The sequence below is a fragment of the Lissotriton vulgaris genome, chromosome 1_1 (assembly GCF_964263255.1).
Source record: "Lissotriton vulgaris chromosome 1_1, aLisVul1.2, whole genome shotgun sequence".
NCBI lineage: Eukaryota > Metazoa > Chordata > Amphibia > Caudata > Salamandridae > Lissotriton > Lissotriton vulgaris.
In genome coordinates this window covers 309,486,025-309,511,549 of record NC_141685.1, presented here as the reverse complement: position 1 = coordinate 309,511,549, position 25,525 = coordinate 309,486,025, and the positions used below count along the sequence as shown (strand labels likewise).

The 25,525-nt window shown below is 44.3% G+C and overlaps 1 protein-coding gene across 1 annotated transcript in view; it reads right to left on the bottom strand.

Moving 5' to 3' along the window:
- RAD54L (RAD54 like) overlaps positions 1-25,525 on the bottom strand; it is a 216,967-nt gene that overhangs the window by 160,002 nt on the left and 31,440 nt on the right. The window contains exons 2-6 of the mRNA XM_086952343.1: positions 21,184-21,264; positions 9,860-9,985; positions 8,349-8,409; positions 6,847-6,982; positions 5,240-5,309 (exon numbers count right to left, since the gene is read on the bottom strand). Coding sequence (XP_086808469.1) covers positions 5,240-5,309; positions 6,847-6,982; positions 8,349-8,409; positions 9,860-9,985; positions 21,184-21,264 — 474 coding nt within the window. The remainder of the gene's footprint in view (positions 1-5,239; positions 5,310-6,846; positions 6,983-8,348; positions 8,410-9,859; positions 9,986-21,183; positions 21,265-25,525) is intronic.

Here is a 25,525-nt window from a genome sequence, read left to right as displayed (position 1 = left end):
CTGAGGGACCACGACACGCAATATTCCTGGGGCCACCCTTTCCGGCTCATCTTCAGGTGGAATGGAACACTCCTCCAGCTTCGCTCTTTGCAGGATATTTGTAGCGTCTTGGGGATCACCGCGACAGACTATGCAGTGCCTACTCCACGTAGACGTTGCACTACCAGGGATGGTTGGCAATCGGTGACACGGAGGCGCCCCTCCAAGTCCTCAGCACGACCGGACTCGACCACAATCAGAGCGGACATGGATGAGGACATCCAAGAGGTGGACAGGTCTACTGCAGCCGGCGAGGTCACTTTGACAGCTTGAGAGAACTCCGGGGGGAGATCGATGAAGCACCACTGACATAGCAGGTTTGGGGATCCGGGGGAGGGGGGGTGAATGGTGAGTGGGTTGTGGCCGGACGCCCACTTGATTATTTTTCCACAGACTTGTCCATCCTGGACTGGACTGGGACAATGGATCCTTGGGCCCGACTGGAAGAGGGGGGGGCAGTGGGGAGCAGTTGGGGTTGGGTTGGTTGTGGTGTGCAAGGGAGGGGAAGGTGGGAGGCGGTTGGGGAGTTTCTGCCGGGGTTTGGGGTTCGGGGTGGGGGAGTTGGGAGTTGGGAGGAGGTTGAGGGTAAGGGAGTGGGGCTCCATCCAGAGCTTTTGGTGTGTACATGCTGCCCCGAAGGGGGCTCCTGGGCTTATCTGGCCACGGCTCTACCTCTTACAGCTATTGCTCATTTGCTCTTGCCGCTTTGGTTTGATTAATTATGGTGACCCTTAAGGGGGTGACCCTGAACGTTAAGGGGCTCAACAATCCGGTTAAAAGAAGAGCTGTCTTGTCTCTACTAGAGGGTACGCAGGCGGACATCTGCCTTCTGCAGGAGACTCATTTGCTGGCGCGTGACTGCCATAGGATTCGCTCACGCAAGTTCCCCACACAGTTTTTCTTCCTCGAACAATTCCAAAACAGCGGGGTGGCAATCTTGGTGTCTGGGTCCTTTAGAGGGGAGGTTCTCCACAAACTCGCAGAGCAGAAAGGGAGGCTTTTGGCGTACAGGTTCAAACTGGGGTCACTGACGCTCACTATAGGGACAGTATACAGCCCGAATGACCATCAGGAGCGCTTCCGTCACTCTGCCTTGGTGGACATAACAGCGTCCCCAGACAGGCATATCATTATAGGGGCGGGCCTGAACATGGTGCTCGATTCCTCTATGGACAGATCAACACAACGTTACCCACAGACGGGGGAACTATCGCATACTGGAAAGGGTCAATTAGCTGATCTTGATCTCCACGATCTATGGCGCCACCTCCACCCTACAGATAGGGACTATTCCTACTATTCTCATGCACATAAAACTTACGCGAGGCTGGATCATATTTTAGTCACTGGCCTAGTCCGTGACTTGGCCACAGCATCTGAAATTGGGGTCCTCTCCCTGTCAGATCACGCACCGGTCTCGGGCGTCTTCACGCTGCCGTCGACACCGGCACCCCGCGGGGTGTGGCGGCTCAGAGATACGCTCTTGCATAAGAAAATGGTGGTGACGCGCATAAAGGAATCGATCAGAGAATACCAGGCTCATAATGACAATGGGGAGACCTCGCTAGCAACTCAATGGGCAGCGCTTAAAACGGTCCTGAGGGGAGAATACATTGCTGTCTCCTCGGCAGAGAATAGGGAACGGCGTCAGAAGCGTGATGAACGGACGCAGAAGGTCCGGGAATTTGAGCAGGTGCACAGCCGTATGGGGGCCCCTAGAATCTGGAAGCAGTTGAAGGCGGCGAGGAAAGTCCTATCAGCGTTGGACATGGATAGGGCCGAATATGCAGCGCTGAGGTTGCAGCATGCGTATTATACAGGAGGGGACAGGTGTGGCCGGATTCTAGCGCATAAATTGAGAGAGTCTCACCAGTGTCGTCGAGTGAAAGAGATTGAGGCTGGTGACTGAGCGGTGGTTTCTGACGATGCTCAGATAGCAGAGACCTTCCGGCGATTCTATGCAAAGCTATATACGGAAGATCTCCTGGGGAGGGAAACGCGGAGAAATACTTAGATACGATCACCCTCCCATCTTTGGCGCCGATACAAACAGAGTACTTGGAGAGAGAAATCAGGGTTGAGGAGGTGATTACAGCCATCTCCAGACTCAAGCATGGCAAGGCCCCGGGCCCTGACGGGTCTCCACACTCTTTTATAAGACGTTCAGTGACGTGCTGGCACCCATTCTAACCAGACTCTTTAATTCCTTCTCCATCTCGGGAGCCATTCCACCCGATCTCCTACAGGCGACAGTGTCAGTTATCCCTAAACCTGGAAAGGACCGGACCAAATGCAGCTCATATCGGCCGATCTCTCTCCTCAATGTTGACCTAAAATTATATACAGGGATCCTGGCGGCAAGGTTGGCGCTCCACCTGCCCGGATTGGTAGAGTCGGACCAAGCGGGCTTTATACCGGGGAGGCAGACGGTGGATAACACCAAGCGGATAGTCCACATTTTGGAGAAAGCCTCCAGAATCCCGGGGGAACGAATGCTGCTATCTGTCGACGCTGAGAAAGGGTTTGACCGGGTGCACTGGCCCTATTTGGAGGGAGTGTTGGAGAGAATGGGGATTGGAGAAAAGTTCCGCACTATGGTATTTAACTGCTATAGGTTTCAAACTGCGGTGGTACGGGTGAACGGTTGTAACTCCCAAGGATTTAACATCGAGAGAGGAACCAGACAGGGTTGCCCACTGTCGCCACTTCTCTTCGCCTTATATATGGAACCGTTCGCCCAGAGGATACGCCAAAACCCGGACGTGACAGGTGTGAAAATGGGTGGATATGTCCATACACTCAGCCTTTATGCTGATGACGTGATATTCTCCCTGGACCATCCGAGGCGAGCTCTCCCCGCGTGTATTAGCGAACTGGAGGCTTTTTTGTCAGTGGCTGGCTTCCGCATGAACATGGGGAAGTCGGTGCATTGGATCTTTCCCTAACGGCTGCCACTCGATCGGAGTTGCAGGGGCTCTTCCCTATGCACTGGTCGTCGCACCAAGCACAGTACCTAGGTATACTGTTAGCTCCTACGTTGCCGGCAACGGTCACAGCTAATTATGAGGCTCTGAGTAAGAAGATCAGGGAGGAGCTGGGTAGATGGGGTAAGGGCATGATATCATGGCTTGGCAGAGTGGCGGCGGTCAAGATGACAATCCTCCCCCAGGTTTTGTATCTGTTTCGGGCACTGCCACTACAGCCGCCTAAGGGATGGATCAAGCAGACTCAAGCAGTCCTAGCCCGTTTCATTTGGCAGGGTCGCAAACCTCGAATTAAGAGAGTTCTCACGATGTTGGCTCCGGAGTCGGGGGGTCAGGGTGTCCAGGATTTGCGCAAGTACTTTCAAGCAGAGCAATTGCGGTATCTGGTGGAGTGGAGTAGGTGGGAGTCAGACAAACCCTGGCTCTTCCAGGACCAGGCAGTCGCAGGTCGCCCGCTGCAGGAGGTGCCCTTTCTGCGTAGGGCTCACCGCCTTCCTAATCTTTATGCATCCTATGTCACGCGGGTCCCACTGAAAGTGTGGGACGCCACTTGCAGGGTCCATGAGCTCACTACGTTCCCCTCCCCGTTTACGCCAATAGTGGACAACCCGGACTTTACACCAGGGATGGAACCAGGGGCCTTCACGCACTGGCGCACAGCCGGTTGTAGGGCGCTCGCACAATTGTATGACACGAATGGGGTCCTCCCTTTTCGGAGCCTCAAGGAGGAATTACGGTTGTCCGAATCGGATAGGATGCGTTATTGGCAGGCGAGGCATTGGGCGTTACAGCCACAGGTGCGGGAGTTAGCTGACAGGAGGTTGTCGCCATACTAGAAGTGGTTGATCACACGCACGTCCGACACTAAACACATCTCTGATCTTTACAAACTGTTGCAGCCGCCACCCTTCCACTTTCACAACCCAGGCAGAGAGCGGTGGAATCGAGAACTAGGCAGGACGCTGAGCCATAAGGAATGGGACCAGATCTCGTATCGGGCTAGGCATTCTGCATACCATATAGGGATCACTGAAACATTCACTAAAATATCGACTTATTGGTATTATACTCCAGAAAGATTACATGAAACAACAAGAAATACACTTTAAATTTTTGCAAAAATATACACTCAAATGTTAAAAAGAGTTAGGAGATTAAAAAATGCTATTATAGCACTGTCTACATCAACATATTAAAACATCACATTTATTGGTCAAACATACCAACTATAATAGCATTTTTTAATCTCATAACTCTTTTTAACATTTGAGTGTAAATTTTTGCAAAAATTGAAAGTGTATTTCTTGTTGTTTCATATAACATGTTCTGTGTTACTATGAATTTTTAACTTTTATAAAATAAATGAATGACATTTTACATAAACTTTTGTCCGTGTGCATGAGGTTTCTATAGTTCTTGTGGGTCCAACAGATTGTTTTAGTTGTAAATTTGGTAACCCGTACAATACTGCAAATCCCTTGTTGTCCAATGAGAACATCCCCCTAGGGATGTACTTTACTCATGATTTACTAAATCCAGGAGAAGGAGCTCTGTATTTTGTATGATTGTTGACCCAATCCTTTTCCTGTCAGAAAGGGTAGCTCCCTACTCAAAACTTTCTAGATCTCTACGCACTTCTTTAAAGCCATCACAATGCATTAACTGTACTCTTCTGCTCGCAGGCCCAAGCAACCTCTCCCATCAATCGTTGACTATATGCTTGCCTTTGATCCAGTACAGTGCTTCGCTCCCTTTTGGCTAAGTTTGTGCAATATACATTGCACATACATAATTACAATCACAATTTAATTACCAAGTGGGGGCAGACTGGATCATAATGAAACTCATAACAGATTGGAAATGTCCTCCTGCTACAATTACAAATGCAAAAGTGATTGTTATTACCCACTATTTTTCAGATTTGGTCAAATGGGCACGGCTAAACAAAGAAGACACCACAGCAGTCATGGCATTTGCAGATGAAATGATTAACTATGTTCAGTAAGGGAGTAGTAGACCCATCAACCCAGGAGAAAGTAAGAGCAATGCCCGAGGCCTTCTCCTTGCATTCTAACCTTTTGATAGAGGCATCTTCAGATTTTTTAAATCATTAATCTAAATTCCCAACAATTGTGTGCAGTACAAAAAACAACTTGAATTAATTCCTAGATCTTTAGTGTGCACACTGTTTAAAATAAATTGTCATCAAAACATACTTCTCTTTGATGTGGACGTAAAATTCGACACAGTATAGGATCAACCACAACATGGACTGGCACTTTCTCCCTGGGGTGGATCAAAAAAAACAAGTACTTAGTCATGCAATTCTGTCTTTGAGATACATTAAAATAAAAATGAAATGAATGAAATGAATGAGTCTTATAAATGAAATGAATGAGTCTTATATAGCGCACGACTTACCCGGGGGCATCTCAGCGCTTGCTTAGGGAACCCGTCCTGGTATTCCCCTGTGAGATAACCTTGGCATGGTATCCACACGGTGAAAGCCAGGCATCCCACCACGAGGGGCCATTGTGGAGATTAAGCAAGCTATTGCCCAGAGTCGCAGAGTGTGAACCCGTGAGTTGAGAAGGCACCGGAGCGAGAATTAACGAGTCCGTGGAATTTTTGGGCCCAAGACCCGCCGAGGCGGGGAATTGAACCCTGGTCCCGGGCCGAACTCAAGCTCCAGGTCTGCCGCCTCTAACCCCTGAGCCACACTTCTCCACACACACCCCAAATGGAGGATCTGCCTACAAAGTCAATACACGATCATGTTTCTTGTATTGGACAAGGTTTATTTCACTTGAGCAGCAGGCTGCAAATTTCTAACTTTAATTTCATGACTTCTCAAATAGCACTATCATGCTTTACAGCTATAGGAGTTTGTTGGATATGTGTTTTCAATAAGGTTCTCGCTATACTGTTCCTGTAGTTTCTGTTAAATGCATATTAGTATAATTAAACAGGTTTGGAAGCGGAGTTACATTTTCTTTTAATCAGTCAAGCTATATAATTTACGTCAAGTGGGCTGGATTTAGGTGGAGGGATAGCATGTGGCTGACAATAGTGATTCTGGACAGAACCTCTGCATCCAAGACCAGCTATTCAATTTTTTGTCCTCGTGAAGTATATGTGGACACAGAATTACTGTGTCCAAATCAGCATGTGGTGTCCCACTTCTGGTGGCAAACTCGCGTTTATTGGCCACCTACTAGTCAGTTCTCTCTCTACAACTGCTGGACTAGCCTGTTGATGGATTTTTTCTGCACCGTTGTATTGTAACATTTCCTAACTACTGAGGAGTCTTGCATGCCAAGAGAACATAAAATAAATACTCAACCAAAAGTAAAATGTGGTGATGGACAGCTTTCCTCTAAATGAAAAGGTGGGAAGCCTAAAGTATTAACTTCTGATGAACAATCACTTCATTGTTACACATGACTAGATTATAATGAAACTGCCCTAAAATTGTAACTGTACCTACCAAGTTTCATTGCAACATCAGAGTAGTTGGTGGTTTGCAAAAACTGCACTTAAGCAAAACATGTTTCATGGAGGGGGTATATTTGAATTTGTTTGAATGTGGGCCTATTAGCGATTCCAAGCGTAGTATAAACGCTACACATGCTTTTTGACCTTTAGCACCAGTTTGAAACAAAAAAATCAATAACATTTTAGAAAACTGGTGTGATACCAGGGATATTCTCCACACACACAATATTTTACACGTTTCACTTATAACACTGGTCGAGCTCCTACGTCATGAAAATAAACTTACACATGAGAACAGTTGTATAAAATTCGAAGTATGGTGCCTTACTTGTCGACTTTGAGCAGGTCATGAGCGCTCAGAGGAGGCGGCTCATAAAGAACTAGTGCCCCGTCTTCAAAGGGGTCATGCAGTGCCCGCCTGACACCAGCCTTTTTAATACCCAGTGCCCGTACGCCAAGGGCTCCTAAAACATCAGGAAAAAAACAGACTCAAATTTTTGGGGAAGTAGCTATTAGAAATTTCATTATGCCAGGAATAAGTAATTAACAGTCAATCTCATGAAATGTTAGACTGAATTTGAAACAAAGTAAACTTCCCAACTAAAAACCACCAACTTCATAGTGTCAAAGAGGAAGGTGGTAGTCAGAGAATACAATGGATATAAAAGAAAAACTAACAAAATACTTGCATTTAAAGGATGTATGAAATCTACTGTCTTGCATTTGCGCTTTCCAAACTTCTCTGCCATTTAAGCCCTTTTCAATTGTTATTTTGCTTTGAATCATTGAACAAACTAAAGCATTTGGGATGATTTGTACAAACAAATGTTAGTCAATTAGATACCTGAATCATTGGGTGTACCTTAGTCCAAGGAATAATCTTAATCCTAAATTGTTCATGTTTTTAATTCATTGCCTAGCTCCAGCTTTAAAGGATTTATAAAAATTGAACTTTAAAATTATTGTTCTACATCTTATCAAAGATAAGATGTTTTTGTCTCGATTATTATTACTTTATCTACAGAACTATATCTCTATGTTTTCTTTCCTCATACTGGTGCACAAGGTTACCATTAAGAAGCTCAGATTACTTGGCGGGAAATAGATAAGTAACATTGCTATGAATCTGCCTGCAAGGGGTGCGGTCATGTTAGTTTTAGGTCGATAAGTTACTAAGTGTTCTATGTATCGGACAGGTGTTAAATTGGGTCTGTTCAGCATACAATATACCACTGTTTGCAGTCAATGATTGCTAGGGTATTGGCTGGCGTGGTGTAGAAAAGATACGTTCAGTAGGATTAACTAGGAGCACTTTAGTCACATTTTAAAACTCATTTCTGACCCTAAAACACAAATGTATCTTCTATGCTATGCCGACTTTGAAAATGGCCTTACTATACTTTAATCTCTCAATTTCTGTTGTACATATCTATTTTGCATATTAGAATTAAAATTACAAAAAAGAGAATGATACTTGAATAGTGTTTGAAAGCGAGTAATGGCGTCTAAATACCAAACGTTCTGGTACACAGCCCACACTTTTTACTATATTCTCATTGTATTACATTGATGATGGACAACCAAGTCCTTTGTGCATTTTAGGATTGGTAAGCGGGCTGGTGCATGCTCCAGTTCAGCTTTTTTGCAGAAGTCATTTTCTTTATCTGTGGCCGACAGAAACAGCTATGTGTGAGCACGCCATCACTGAATTTGATTACAACCGGGGTTGGAGGATTGGTGTAAAGAATATGATAAAAATATAGAGCTTCATAAGTTTACCATTCCGTTTGCAAAGAAAGAACACACTTAATAGAGTTTTTAAATACTTACCTTTATAATTAGGAATTGGAACCTTGAAAGGCTTGGACAAAATACTTCGAATAAATACTTCCTATAAAGAGACAGTACACATGAACATAAGGTACACATTAAAAAATTATGGACTTTTAATAGTGCCAAGTAAAACATGGTATGTAAGATATGATATTGTATACATTGCCAATTATAGGTTACCAATTATTGTCTTCTCTTACAGGAAACAGTTATGCTTTGAAGTCTAACTGAGGCAATATTGGAAAATGAACTCCAGTGCAGGAGTTCAGACAGAAGACACAGAAGATGCACTGAGTAGGTTGGCTAAAGAAACAAGTCATCAAAGATGCACAATGCTCACCTTTATATTTCTGCAAGAAATAAAGTTTCCATAAGGGTGAATCAAACACGAAGGTGTAACAAGTTGGGCACTGATGGTTATTACCAAATTCGATAGTCTATAGATAGTGATTACTAAGCCACACACCCAGGTTTCCTAAATTCCTTCAGCGATGCAGAGGGTGCCACTGACCAGAAAAAAGTAGTGTGCAGAATTTTATTTCTGCTCGCAAAGGTTTGAAACATTTCAGGACTTGCCTGAAAATCATAATAATTTAAAAATGTTATTACATCTCTACAGAGTGATGATTTCTATTACAAACCATTTCAGAACTTTGCACATTAACGAACAGTAGTATGCAATGTAAAGATTGGAATTCGTTTTCAGGTCATAAAATAAAAAAAGGGAATAATATATCAGAAAGTACTGAGATCTACTGACAATTCTCCGGAATTATTATGCAGAATAGAAATACAGAAATCCAAAAATCTATAGTTCTACTCAAACGTTTGCTGAAAACACCTGCTAAAATGTGTCACTTTCGTTTGGGTCTGATGATATGGGGATGCCCTCACAATCCTCCGACTGACTCAATTTCATATGCAGCAAGGAAATAAATCTTATGAATATCCTATAAAAGGGAGTGAGGACAGTAGTGACCTCTTTCTTATCAATAGATTATCAGTGCAACAGTAAAATAACTTTCTTATGTCCACACATTTTTCTCTACCGTTGCATAACAGCAGAATGCAGTTAGGTGTTTTATTAGGCGGCGGTGAGCGATGAATGAAAAACCCTAAGATGTTTCTTGTCGGAACTTGGCCTACCTGGGTAGCAGCCATTGCGATCAACTTGCCTACCAACCAATGAACATTATAACTACAAATAGAATAACAGAATGGTACTTTAATAGTGAATGAAAGCTAGTAAGGACATCTAAATAACTTACTTTCCCATGTAAAGCCTACACTTTTCACTATATTGTCATTTAATTAATTTGATGATCCAAACAATAATCATTATGTGTGCTGAAAACCTAAGAGAATAAAAAAAATAAAATGAAACACAAGGCGGCCCATCAGCCTTTGTCTCAATCTCTAAGACCGTGAATGGAGAAGCAAACCTTTCCTTGCCCATGAAAGGGCGCGAGTTTTGAGGCAGTTGCATGTACGAAAACACTGGAACTTACATGTTTGCTGCTATCCAGGCAAACAGGTCGATTGGTCAGCTGGGCCAGGGGTTTTCGGAAAGGTGATATGAAAGTTTCCCAGCTCTGCACCTGAGAGTTAGTACCAGGTTTACGCCTCTTTGGAGCCTGTAGAAGTAACACAACAAAAAAAAAGTTTAGGATTAAGACTAGTACAGTTATCATTCCGCTATTGCAGATGACAATTTGAACAGATAAAAACAGACGGCCAAGCAGTGGAACATTTTTTATGTTCATTGACAAACCATGGTTACCCATTGTTTTTATATTATCTCCTTTCATAACTGGCTATTGCCGGGGAGTGGTGGGAGAAAGAGACAGTGGTACATATTAGATACAATTTAAGTGCAAAACAAGTCAAACTACAAAACTCTGTATATGCAACATTTCTAGATAGACATTCAATGTTTAGTACCAACAAATAATCTTGCTCTTTATTTTTTAACTCCATGACTTTCTAAAATCCGAACTGAAATTATTTGCTTATACCAGCAGGACCAGCATCCGGGGCAAGATTCTAGAGTGCAGTGAATATTATAGTATTAGTTCTCAGCTGAGTGGGAGAGCCTGCCTCTTGAGGAATGTTTTGATATTGGATACTATAATATTCACTGCACTCTAGATCTCGACCAATAATGCTTTGCAGGGCCTTAGTTTGGGATTTTATTTTTGCCCATAACTGTGCTTGGGGTGGTCCTAGGAGGATGGGACCAACACCAATCGTTCAGCATGATGTGCTCTTTGTGTTCAAGGCATCTGTCTAGTTCTCTCCCATGGTTAGTGAGGACACCAAAATCATCACCTCTCTCACTGCTCACTGTATTTTCATTTTCACTTTAGTGAGATGATTATATGCATTTTTTGCATGTAATTATAGAGTTACTTGTTTTATCAAGGGTATGCGAGGTTTCTGTTTAATTAATTGAGGTGATATGAGTTTTTGATCAATTCTACAGAATTCCACGTAGTGGTACTCAAACTAAGCCCACCCTTAGCCCAGATACCCCTATGGGTGACAGTGTTGCGCTTAACAATTGAGCAGGAACTCTTTTTCTAAAGAGCCAAACAGACTGACCTGTGAGTTACCAAACATGGCAGTTTCGTGTAACAGCCTAAGAGTGAACTTACACTTGTGCCCGATTTTTGCTTATGACATTTCAATAACTTTTAAAACATTGTAGATATTGTAGGCACCGTAGTAGCTCTGTTAAACCACTGTAGATTGAGGAGAATTTCTGTTCTTGACTAGAGCCTTGTAGATGTGTTTCAGAACCGTGCAGCTGAACCCTCTATTACTGTATGTTGTATTTCGTTTTGCTGTGATACTAAAGTACTTATCTTTTTATTGAGACAGTCACTGTGCTGGGCGGAAAGTTAGAGTGTCCCTTTACCTCTCTACCCTTATCACTATCTCCCTGAAAAGCCTTTGACAGCTTGTCATTCTTAATGTTATCACAATTTCTATAGCGCACTAATACCCTAGGGTGTCTAGGCGCTTACGGACCGCAAACTGTACAGGGAGCTTAGTTTTTGAATAGCCATGTCTTAAGGTTTTCCCTGAACTCATGAATGAGAAGGTAACTTCCTAAGAGCAAGCGGAGAGAGTTCCAAAGCCTAATGGTGCTATGACTGAAACTCCACCTCCACCTCCACCTCCACCTCCCCCTCCCCCTCCCCCTCCCCCAGTTTGTCATCCTGATTCTGTAAGTGGGCATCTAGAAGGCAGTAGCCGATCGCAGCGGTCTATTGAGGGAATGCCAGTTTAAGATATGCCAAAGAAACCGTGGACCTACTCTGTGTAGTGCCTTATGTGCTAAACACAGTGCCTTGGATTTCACACATTGAGCTACTGGCAGCCAGTGCAGCTTTTGTATTCCGGCCCTGATGCTTGGGGACATTTAGCACCAATCTAACAGCAGCATTCTGCGCCGACTGCAGTCTTCTAAGTTGATTGGACAGTAGAATCATATTATATATATATATATATATATATATATATATATATATATATATATATATATGCATTACAGTAGTCTATTTTGGTCAAAACAAGGGAAGTTAGAACAGTCTTTCTAGCGCTTTTTGGAACAAATGGAAGAATTTTACGCACTGTTCTGATGGTGAGAAATGCAGAAGACACCACCTTAGAAACTTGTGATTTGAAATTCAGCTTCTCATCTATTATGATCCACAGATTTTTAGCTTTCACTACCGGAGTGCGAGGAGGGTCCAGGATGCTTGGCCACCAGCCTGGTGAGCAAAGGGGAGCCAGTCTTCCAAAAAGCACCACCTTGGTTTTACTCGAGTTGAGCTTCAAACAGTGCTTGCTCGCATGAGCTTATATTGTTCTTTTTCAGCCTCATCATAGTTTTCCGCCATGTTCTTTCTTGTCTCCTGCAGGCTTGTTTGTCTAATCTTAGGGCTTCGGAAAAACATGGGGCCGATAGAGTTTTTCTATTTCTGTCTGCCTCGGTCATAGGGGCTAGTTTGGCAAAGATAGATTTTAGCCAGGAAGTGTAACCTCTCGCTGATCCCTCTGCTTCCAGCTCAGGGACCAGGGTACTTTGGATTAGCTGGGTTTCTTTGATTTGAAAATTCAAATCACCCAGCTGATAAAGCATCTGGATAACATACCCAGTTCTAGTAAAGACGACAAGTTTGTTAAAAAGTTTGTTTTTGAGCCAGGTGGGCGATATATTAACAATCCTTCGAGGGTTTCTTGATCAGAGGAACTAATGTTGAAGTATAATGCCTCACAATCTGGAGAAGGAAATGTAGCAAGTGTCAAGAGCAGAAAGGGTGTACATGGCCCTGTTTGCACAGCTTTAGCAGGACTGACCTCAAGATAGCAAAGGCAAATGGACCCCAGCACCCTTGTGCCGGCCCAGTATCCCCTGAACAGGTCTGACACGCCTTTTATAATTAATTATCATGCTACAAGAAAAGTTACCTCTGTAAAGTGCTCGGATGGCTTTTGGAACCATGGCCAACTTCTATCAAATACCTAATAATCAAAACATGGATGTTGGACTCCTATGTTCAGAGTTTATGTTGGTGAGGCCTAAACACATCCTCATATGTTAAACAGGTTTACAATTCTTTCTTCATTTCAATGAACCAAATATATTAGACATGCATGCTTTCTTGGTGGAGTTCAGAGATTAGGATGCATACTACAGGGCACCTGCACTTTACACATGCCTTCTGGGGTGTGAGTGAGCCCCATGTACATAGCAGAAACAGCACTAATATAAACATCTGATTTTCTAAAAAGCAGGTGCGCGCATTAGGGGAATCTAAGGTACTTTAATATGAGGGAAAGGGAGAAACTATTGTAGGGCAGGAGGATCCAATGGCGTGAAACGGGGGACAAATGAAAGAATGGCGCATTGGCCATAAGTAAAAGTGGAAACGTGTGGTATATCAACAGAAACGTCTAAAGAGAGATACCGTAGAATACATGAACTTGGCATAAAGAGCAGAATGTCACTGAAGTAAAAGACTAGGAAAATAGTGGAACTGTGGAAGATCAGACTTTCCAAATAGAGTAGGCCTTTCTTGCCAAAACGACCTGTGATGGTCTTGTGAGGTTTTTTATGTTCAAACTCTGGATTATTTGCCTTTTCTGTGATTTTGGTAGGCCAGCAGACATTATTGCAATAATCCACCATCTCTAGGGGGAGGAATTCTTACCAGTTTTCATGAAATGGTTGGCCTGTGGAAGAAGAAACTTTTTCCATCAACATGGACAGTTGGCATTTTGTACTTTTTTTATTTGAATTTTTTATTGTTTTGTGAGCAAATCATATCATACAGAACAAGCAGGGAATTTCCCACTGAAAACTTCAGCTAAGTCAATGTAGTAATCTCAAATTGAACAAAGGCAGTTTTAGAAGCTTCTAGTGAGAAAACTGCTGGTAACTAACCCAAGTATGATCTTGATATTGGGCAAAGAACATCTCCGCCCGACTACTAAACGTTGTAAAACAATGTATATGTTAAAAACCACATAAACATTCAGACATTACCTTTAATGATTTTAAGTTATTATTCAACATTCTCATTGGGACCCTCTATAACGTAAACTACATTTCCAAGAAAAAAATACAGAAAGAAGACTTTCACTGCATCAGTGGTGCAAGTATCCATGCCGGGATCTTCCATTCATCTCTTGCTTTCCCTCACTCAAACTAGTTTTGCATGTTAATTTCCCACAAAATATAGTTGTTCCCCTCATAAGTTTACACAAATCAGGGAGAGGACCCGCTTGCAAGCCCAAATCTATGAACATCTTTTTCAGTGTATTTAGAGTTTTAATTTTATTTGTATCCTCTAGAGGGTTAGAACTAGGAGACGCAGGATTTTGAGACCTTGCTACTTTGGAGCTCACTTGGCTTTTGCATCCGTCAAGATGTTCTCTGGGTCCCTCAAGACAGAGAACCTAAAGAATTTTGTGGTATTACTACTGTCACGCTCTAGGATGGAGTCACAGTTGATTTTGTTGTATTTATGGCTATGGCATTTGTCCACAAATTGGGAATTATGCTAGTCAATGAGTTCCAAGTCCCATATAAATCAGGGTGTTTGTGGTTTCAACTCTCCGTACCAATTAGCAACCCCAAAACTCGGATTTGCCATCATCTTACCTCTGTTTCCAGAATCATCCTGTTGGGCAAGGAGATCTCTTCTTCATCAACGCCATTGTTTGTTTGACCAGACTTAAGACGTTCAGATTGCTGCATGACCATGGCCTCAAACCTGTTCACCTTTTCCCCTCAATGTCTAGTCTTTTCTTCTTGTGTGGTTACCCTCTCATTTACTTTACCGAATTTCCCATTCAGCCAAGCTAGTGTGCGCTGCTCTCAAGAGGGCTGTGCGTATTTGGTCTGTATGTGGCAGATTGCACCATCACATCAGTCTTTCCCCCTTTTGTTTGCTCTTGGCTACACTAGGATTAAAGATATTAATGTAAATTCCCCTTTCTTTACCCTTCCACTTAAATGCCATCTAAAAGATCCTTTGCTCTAATGAGGTCGCTAGGTCTAGCTATCACATGATGGATTGGGATTGCAACTTTCAGCACATTCATTTTGGATTTCCATTTGTCAAACCTGACATCTAGGCCCTTTCTGACATCACAGAGTTTGTGGACCTCCCAGCATGCGCCCCAACTGTTAAAGCACCATTTTACTTAATTTGGTCTTCAGCTGTGACTCACCGGCATGGGCACTCATTTAAACTCTGCTTCTTTACTTACCCATGCGGTGAGCGGCTTACAGGATAAATCAAAATCCTCCTCTCCAACTGCTCTGCTAGAAGCATGAAATATCTTCCTCTACTCAGCTGGTCTTAGCCCCTCATTTGTCCCCCCCTCCCTCACCCCCTCAAGAGTTAGTGGGGAGTTCAAGGACTCTGGCAAGAATGAGCAGGTAAAGATCCTGGTTCGTGCAAACTCCATAAAGAGCTGAAATGAAAGCAGCCTTCCTGCTGGACAGCTTGACAAGTCCTACCCTCCCCAAGTGTGCAATTTAAACTGCAGAATTTATATGGGGAACAAAAGACACCTTACTATAACAAGCATTTGCAATGCAATAGGTCTCGCATTAGGAAAGTTTGAGCTATTGGTATTGTAAATGACACATTTTTTATTTATGTGTTGGTTTTGAAAATAACGAAATTAATAGCTTTGTCATTTACAATGCCAATAGTTATAACTTTCCCAAATGGGACACCTATAGCATTTGTAATGCAAAATGTAAACACCAAGATAAGAAGTTTTAAGATTGCTCTCTTCCTAACGGGCAGCCAGTGCAGGGACTGCAGCAGGGGACAGGACTGGGTACGTCTGGGCTTATTCAGAGCCATTCTTGCAGCAGTATTTTGCAATATCTGGAGCCTAGAGAAAAGTTCTTCATGGAACGTTTTGTTTTGCACCATATACCTATGTATCTACGATAGGGTGTTTACGCTATCATTGACTAGCTTTGAACTTTATGTTATTTACCTTGTACCTATGTATCTAAGACACTTACCTTGTAAAGAGCTCTGATACCCGCAAGGGTCTTGTTCGCGCTATATAAAACTTTCAAAATAAATAAATAAGCTATTGCCCAGAGTTGGACTCCATGATTGGAATAGGCACCCAGGCGAGAATTATCAGGTCCGTGGAATTTTGAGCCCAACATCCGCCGAGGTGGGGAATTGAACCCTGGTCCCGGGCTAGACCTCTGCATCAGGGTCTCCCGCTATAATCATTAAGCCACACTTCTCCGCAACATCCCATTGACTCCGTGACCCAATAGAATGCCTGTAAGGATAGACACTGCGTCCAATGTCTCAGTCCTTTCCCGGTTGTCAGGTTTTTCAGCATCTTTGGATTGGACCAATTGAAGCCAGTTATTATGAAAGTGACAAACTCATGAGTTAGTGGGAGCAGTGGTAATCTCCTTTACTTAATGGATCTCACCTACTTCGAAATGACACATGTCTCTTTACAGTGAGCTGCCACTTTCATCTTCATTTAAACTGATGGCAACACTGGTTGATGGAGACAAAGAGCAGTGGAGAGGGCGGGGTCTGGGGAGATCTATACAGGCGTTTGCAAGTTATTAACAGGCGTGACAGAGGTACTTTACACCTCTGATGACAGCTGGCCTGTTGCTCACCTTTTTTTGGGCGACAGCGAGGAGCAAATAAACGGAAGATCAGCCGATTTTTTTTTTTTAAGTCACCGTTTTAATTTTCGTGGTGACTTTTGTAAAAATAGCAATATCCAGGGGGGTCTGTAAATTGAGCTGGCGAACCACGAATTTGGTTGACAGGGTACACATAACTTTTATCTTGTCCACCAAACTCTAAATAACTCCAATTTTCTTGTGTCGCAGTGGTTAACTACAGAGGCAGGAGACATCAGGTTATATTAATCTCAGCTTCCCCACTTTACCCAAAAATGTTTGATCCAGGACAAATCACCTTATAAATCAGTGCCTTCAGTCCCAATCTGTATAAACTTGAGAATATTTATAAACATCCAAACTAAGTGCTACATATAGTGTGTTTTAAGTGTATTTGTATCACACATTCACCCTTTGCACTGGTCCCAAATCACTTTCCGATACCCTGGCGCTGTAGAAGTGGTTGGGTTTACAGTGTTGCATTTAAAAGCCTAGGGTGCAGCTATCAATAGTGCAGCAGGTACAGTGGCACCAAAGCTTTGGACTGTAAGATACTCTCTTCATCAGGGTGATGGCTGTCTTTTACCACACAGCAATGGGTAGATGAGGCATTATTCTTGCATGGCTTGTGGGCCCAAAGTCCCACTGTATGGTTCCCCTTATTTACACACTTTATTTTTTGCAGTATTTTACAGCATGAACTCGCCCTAATGTATTGGAGCGCTTTACATGAGCACCAGTTACATTACACAACAAGGACACATTCATTTTTTGGTAGGCCAGGAAAAATTAAGTGATGTTGAGCCCACCCGAGACTCTAACCTGGTTCCCCAGCTCCAAAGTCAGCAGCTCTGACCGTTATGCCACCGCCACATTAATGAACATGTATAAGTAGCTATGAAACCTAAAGAGTCGGTAAACTTCACAGGGTAAAACTTTAAATCTGCTTTTTGCTGTCAGTTAGGCTCCAACACTTCAAATTGCTGTAAACGCTAGCCACTGTGTTTGGACAATAAAAGGCATGCCTTGGGCGAGGGGAGTGATGCACATTTTCCAAAACAAATAATTGAGTTTAGCTTTTTTTTAAAAGTATTTTATAGGAAGTTTCCATTGATTTAAGCAAACAAACGCAAGCACATAAAAGGCAGAATGCACGTGACTTCCTCCCCCCTTCTTTCTTGTCCCTGGCCAGAGAGCACCCGACAGTCTCGCTAAGAGGCTACAGGAAATGAAAACAAAGAGGGGTTGACATGGTTACGGGGTGATAACGAGGGAAGACATGGCAGAGGCACTTGATGTACAGCCGGGTCACCAAAGGTTGGCTCCGGAGTCAGAGTCCTGCTAATTTCCCGACCTAAGGCCTACTTCATTAACCGAGCCTCGAGACACAGCGTCTGTGTCCAGCAGAGAGAGAGCTCGTTATCCACGCAGGGAGCGAAAGATACAGATCTTAATAATTGTTGGGGCCAGTTCAGGTTTTTAATAGAAAAAAAACTCGTCTTTGTTTGGAATGGCAATTTATGTCTCCCCTCAGAACCATGAATATAAAAAAAAAAGTATCCATCCAGCCCTGTTAAAAACAAGACATACCAGCTAAACCAAAAACAAGTAACGTTCAGATGTGTAATCAACTGACGGGCTAGCCTTTGCATCGCCTACATCTTAAATAATGGCAGTTTTAAATTTAGCAGAGACTCCTGACCCCTCAATGGCGGAAGGGAAGAGCAATCACTGAGGAGCGAGCAGGAGAGGCTGAGAGACCAGTGAGACAATTTATCATCAAACCCGGAACCTCGCTGCCAACTTATCAAAGTGCCCACTGGATGCATATGATTGGTCCCGAGCATCTGTCTATCCGCTGTTCCCAACATTAGCGCAGACATAAGAATCAGTGGACTATCAAATGCAATTACAGCACGCGAGACAGACAATAACGATTGATAGCGCCTACTCTTCCTATCGCACACGGCGCTAGTGGGGGGTTGAAGCTCTGCCTTGAGCCGCCCCCGTTAAACAATGATTGAAAATATGCATTTGTCCTGGTAAAACACTGCAGCCCGCACCACTTCATTTGCTGAACACATTATCAAATTAAATGAAAAGCGAACTGCCAGGAGCAGCAGTTCCTGCGTAGTAGGGATGAATATTTACTTTACGGTGTTAGCAGCGCGCACAGAGTCCGGCGTCTATTCCCTGTTGTCGCCTTTGCGGGTCACAGTGAGTAGGAGCGGTGAAAGTGATTGCGAGCGATCGCTGAGCGAGATGCCATGAGCGGCGAGGCTGCCCTGCTGCTGCGGTCGTCCTCGTGGTAGGCGCCCACGTGGGACGTGCTCGTGGTACCTTGGCGGGGCTTGCTGGTCTGCTTCCCAGAGAGACAGGAGATTGGGAAACGCGCGCGCGGCCGGCGCCGATCACCTTCCAGAGCGTGCGCGTGACATCTCCTATCTCCTGGGAAACAGACCCAGCAACAATAGTATCGCGCCTGCGCGATGGCATATGGCTTCGCCATATGCATCGCAGGCGCGAGACCTAAAAAAGGACTAATACGATTTTTGCTTCTGGAGTAAAATTGGGGCTTGTTCCTGGACGGAAGGCCATTTCCAAACACAAGTAGCTATGTTGATGCTAGATGCATCAAGTATAGAGACCATTCTTGGGTACATTACAGGTTTTGAAAAGTGTTCTACTGCTGGTGGACTGGGAATTGAAGCAGAACAAACTTCAGGCATGCGTGTGGGCTCACAAAGAGTTAGACTCATCGGCTGAGTAATCTGATAAGTCTCAGTCACCTACAACTAAAAGCAAAAGCCCCAGGTGCCTTTGGGAGGGATCAAAAGGTATGGCACACATAGAATATCTTAGCCAGACTCGCAAAGAGCACAAGCATCACCTCATTCTGTGTTCATGATGGACCAATGGACATTTTTTAGTGAGTCTTGCACTCTCGGCTAGGCCATAAGCCCACGTAGAAAAAGAGAAGGGCTAAGGTAAATGGACCCCACAAAAACAAAAAAAGTCAAGTGCCATAAATAACAGCAGACAACAAATAACAGTCAGGCTGTAGCTGTTAGCATCTGCTTCTATATATTCCCCTCAGTAACACCTGAACATCCTAGTGACTAAATATAGGAAGTAGCACATTTAATTTAAATACGCAAAAATGACAATCGGGGTTTTAGATATTAAAAAAGATTTTTTTTAAAGATTAATTCCTGGCATTCCTCCTACATCCTTCTCCTAAAAGCAACCCGGCAGATAAGACTCATGTGTAACCCTTTCATGTAGGTCTTTAGACTCATCATAATATAACTCTCAAGAGGAATTTCTGGGTTTTTCCATTACAGGTTAGTCTACAAAGCAACCCAAAATCACACTGGCAATCACAGGATACTTATGTGACGCGCATAGAAGCCCAAAGCAGATCAGGTACAGCGGTTACATTTGCCCTTAAAGAATGATGGCAGAGTGAGACAATTCTAAGTATGTGAGGAACTTTCTCCGTATCAAAACCTCAAGAATATAATGTGCTAAAATAGGGAAAGAAAACATCCATGTACTGTAATAAGCAAAAGGGGAGTTAATTAAATGCTCAACCTGAAAGGAGCATAAAAAACATAACTTGGTACACGAGTTTCCATGCGCAGTAAATAATGAGTTTGTAGATACGTGCGAGAATGAAAAGGCTGGGTAAGATTTGTGAGCAGTAACATCTTTAGTGTCCTAAAGAAATGTAATAGTACAAATTACAAATACTTTTAAGTGGGTGTTATTAGTGTCTTGGAGCTACATACAAGCAACTACCTTACCAAGAAATGTACGCCAAAGCCAGCTACACTGGAAAAAGCCATCATGTTTTAAAAGTGACTCCCTACAGAATTGAGGGTATACTAACTCAGAATATTCCAGAACAACTCTAAAAGACCCGGCTACCTGTCCTTAGGTACTTGGTCTGTGCTACAACCAAATAGTTAGGTTCAGGTAAATATTGGTTGATTTTAGCAAACATTTTTTCCACCTGGACCTTTTTTCGCAAACTCATGCAAGTGCATGGTAAATTGTCTTTAACCCCTCCCCTGCTGATGACGGAACCGCTCCATCATCAGCTGCGGTGGCGCTGTGCTGATGACGGAGCGGTTCCGTCATGGCCCGCCCGACGCTCCTGCGCGGCGCGAATTCCGCGCCTGCGCTGAGCGTTCTATTGAGCGGGCGGGGCCATGACAGAACCGCTCTGTCATAAGCACAGCGCAACCGAAGCTGGTGACGGGGCGGTTCCGTCACCAGCATGTGCCCGCCGTATTTCCGCCCCGCCCCCTTAGCACTGCGGCAGAATAGCCGCCGCAGTGAAGGGGTTAAATGTGTTACCATCATAAGAGTCTATTGAGGCTCCTGAAAGATTATTATTTTTTTGCGGGATTATATAAAGAACTAACTACATGACAACAGGGCCACATAATAAAGCTACTACACATGACCAAACGTGGTTCTGCATCCTGCACACACAACGGCTATTTAAGCAGCTCAGCAAAGAGGTATGTATAGTACCAATGGGCTCCAACCAAAACTTCCTCACAGACATGTTATTTAAAAACCACAGTAAAAGAAAATGTAGAAAGATATTAAATTAAAACTCACATCATCAGGGTGCCAATCTTCATCATCGGAGGAACTTCCCTGCTTCCTCTTTGCCAGCTGGCTTGGTGCCAGACTCCTTCTCTGAATCAAAAGAAAGTACTCACAATTTAATTTGTCAAGTGTCTAATGAAATTAGGCTGAGCCTGTAACGAGTGAAAGTCAGTTAGCCCTGTGTTTAAGACAGAAAGTGTGCAAGTTGTTTATGGGGTTTGACATGGAAATTGATCATTAAGCACTTAGACAACAGGCCACCACTCTTTTTAGTAGAAACCTATGGACGATGTGGCTTACTTACATGATGTTTTTCACATGGACAGTCAGTGTTGTTTTACGGCAATATATCAAGGTATTATGTTTTGGGTTAATTCTTAAGGTACATGAAAGTAAAATGGCGTCCACTGTGGTAAAATGTTGTAGGAAGGAAATATAGAATTAAAATGCTTAATTTTTTTTCTCTTTACACCCTGCTGCGCTGCAAGACAGAAAGAAACACCAAAAATGGCTGTACAACACAGCCGTTATTAAAACTAAGGCTAGCTTTTGAATACATTTTTTTCATTACAGTAGGGGGTGATCTCTTCTGCTGATGGATTGTTTTTTAATGAATTAATTAGAAAATGATATTGTAATAAATATGATCACCCACCCGAAAGGTCAACCACCGAACAACTTGCCTCTCACTACAAACACTAAAATGACAACTTCTTGACACCATCCAAAAAAAAAAAAAGGGGGAATTCTCCAGATCACGGTTCAACACAGACCTTAACAATGAGAGGCGACAACTCAGAATGACTGACAGAAAATGGAGCCACCAACCCTCTTCTAGCTCATCTATTCCTTCTCTAAACAACGCCTAAAGTATAAAAGACATCTACAGAGAAAAATCTGCCTTCTTCAGAGCCCAACTAGACCACTCCAGAAACCATCCCAAAGACTTCTTCAAGATCATCAACAACCAAAGCTCCATGCGCAACATCCTACAGATGCATCCACCAATTGATGTGAAGAGTTCGCTAAATTCTTTGCAGACAAGATAACATGCATTGGACCTCCCCCTTCTCCGGCCAACAAAGACCCTGCCTCCATCATTGGCCGCCACATACCTCCTCACCAAATGATGTCGATCTCTACAATGCCAACACCTCAGAATACCAGAGCTACAGCGCTAAGCACCTCCATCCTTAAAAAGAATGCGAACTGGTCCAAATTTTAAATCTTACCTGAAAAAGAAGTCAAGGAAATATGATCATCCATAAAGTCGACCTCACACCTCTCTGCCCCTCTCCCCTCCTCCCTTATCAAAAACTCGGAACCTGATTACGAGTTAGGCAGTGTGGCAGCGGGCTGCCATGCCAGCGCTCCCTGCCACACTGTCAAACCTGTACTGATTCCGCAGCCGCATCTGACTGGAATCCAGGTCAGATGATCCCAAATTGGTGGTGCCTTGCTACGGCTCATATGTGAGACTTAGGAAGGCATCGCCTTGGGACCGCCAAACAGCGTTCCTACATGCCATGGTCTCCATGGCATGGAGGAACTGAGGTTGCATTCAGACAGGGAGCCCTGCATGCATACCCTGGCCCTGAGGCAACAGGGGGCTCAGTAGGGTCCCCCCTAGTTTCCTAGTTTCCTCAAAGCCACACTTTTCATGGCGGGCTCCTTGCCATGAAAACTGTGGTGGTGAGGAAACTCGTAACATGATTGGCAGTGCTGCAGCAGCACTGCCAGCATATTATGGGTCTCAAACCGTTGCAAGACTGCCAGCTATAGCAGATCCCTGGTGGTAGCAGCGGACCCATGACAGTTGAAAAATGTGTCCTCTCTCCATTAAACAATCCCATTGAGTAATTCAAATTACACAACACATTCCAATCTGGATTTAGGAAAGGCTGCAGTACAGAGACTGCAATCATGAACATCACTGATGGACTACACAGCTCCCTTTGACGAGGTGGATGCCTTTCTCATCATCCTCCAGGACAGCTCAGCAGCCTTTGCCACTGTCAACCACAACACTCTTCTCAACACCCTCACACAAGAGGGAAGGCAACAGTGGCATCATCCCACAATGGTTCTCAACATACCAGAATAAATGATCTAACCTAATCAAGATAAAAACAAGTTTACAGCAACAGAAACATCTGTTAACCAATGGGTCACTCAAGGATCAACCCTATCCCCTGCACTCTTCAACCTCTACATGGACCTCTTGCACTCATCCCGAAACAAGCCAGAATTGCTTCCCACCCGAATCTATTTCAAAATCACCTCACTCACAGCCATCCAACATCTCTACACACTCTCTCCCTGATACACACATGGCTCCTAAAAAAACCACATAAAATTAAACCCTAACAAAGCCAAACGCCTCTTCAACCCTAAAAACAATCCCTAACCCATGCACCATTGGCTCGACAGTCTAACTGAACTAAACTGTAAACTATCTACAGCTATCTCTGTCAAATCACTTGGATTACTCTCGACAAAAGCCGGAATATGAGAGAACATATCAAGGCTTCTGTAAAAAGTGCCTTCTTCACTTTTAAACATAAAAAAAAAAAAAATCAAAGCCATTTATTCCCTCTGAAGACCTGAGGGCCGCAATCCAAAACCTCATCCTAACCAAGCTGGACTACAGCAACACAACGATTACTGGCACTTCAATAACCCATCTTCTGCCAATGAAGTCAACATTCAACGCAGTGGCTAGACTGTTCTCTGGAGAGAGGTGATTCAATCATATCACTGCCACTCTCCAGAAACTCAACAGGTTACCTAATGAAGTGGGGAGTTTATTCAAAATAGCCTGCATAATACACAAGTTCTCGAAATCCTAAGTAACCTCGCTAACAAACTCACAAAGCAGGCCAAAAACTAAGCTCCAACAACCTTCTCCTCATCCCTCCCAAATTCGAGAAACCCTATGTAACCAGCCACTCCCCAAAGTTTGCTCTGTACACTGACCCCACACCAATTCATCACAGGTGTCACCAGTCAGGTGATCTTGCTAATAAAAGGGGCCAGGCGCACATGCCTTGGGCCAGTTCTAGGTACCCCGACTAGGTGTCTGTGTGGTCATGTCCATGGCAGCGAGAGGGCCAAAGGCCCTACACTTTACAATGGCAGCAAGCGGGTCTTACCCTCGTTTAGGCTGGCTGTGACACTGAAGTTCTGAGTGAGGCGGGATAGTATGGCCCATGCCTTAGGCACCCCATGCGCCTGCTGCCAGCAACCGGGAGCAGTGACGGGACAAGGCGTCTCTGCAAGAACTGGGATCAAGACGCCTGCAGGCTGTCGACCTGCACCGCAAGAGGTGGTCTGTGCATTTGAAATGCCTGTGAGGGGTTAGAGGACGGCACCCAAGAGCAAACACGGAGAGGGCAGGGCCGACGTTGGGTGTACCCGGCAAACCGAGGCGCCCACACATGATCCCTATGTGATGCAGCACAAGTGAGCTGATTCAGGGCGAAGAGCCCTCCAACTGTAAAGGACGGTTATCGATGTTCTGCAGTGGCCCATACCGGTAGGAGTGCCCGAGAAGGGATGCCGATACCTGCGGCAGCAGCTTCAGACTGCCCCAGCCTGTCATATGTGTCCCAGTGGGGAGGTGCAGTGTGCCACGGCGCCCGAAAGCGGAAGGACCTGCCTAACGTGTTGGGGAGCAGGCAGAGTTGTCGAGACTGACTTTGCCCCAGGTGGTGTACACAGGCACCCCAGCAGCACCTGAAAGGCGGCCATGGCCTGTATGGACGGTGGCTGCACAACCCTATGAAGAACTTGGGTGCGGTGGCCCCAACTGGCTGTAAGTTATGCCACAGATATGCCGCCCGCCCGCAGTCCACAAGTTTCAAAACCCCGCATTTGCATGAACAGTAGAAGCGCCGCACCAGCATTGCATGCCCCCCTCAGTTACCTCCTCTGAATGCACGCAGCAGAGAGGGTAGCCTCCCCTATAAGCAAAGAAAGCACAGTCAGAGAGAGGAGGGGAGACGAGGCTTGCAGGGTCAGAACGCTTCTGGGGCCCAGGAATAATGCTGCAGTACCACTTGCTGGCCATGGGTGGTTACTGCATAAGTTTCAAGTAAACATTGTCCAGATAAATGGCCAACAGCCCTGACCCGTGACGACAAGCCTCTGACCCGTGACGGCATAGCCTCGAGGCGCAAGCTGTGTGTCCTCAAGTGAAGAAGAGGCAAAGGAAGAAGAGTGACTTTCCACTCATGAAGCTGAGCACCAAGAAGATCCCTAAAGGATGGGACCTGTGAGAGGTCCACAGGGAGAAAGAGGATGCATGAGAGGTTCTCGAGAAGATTCATGGGCAACCAACAGGACAAGAGTC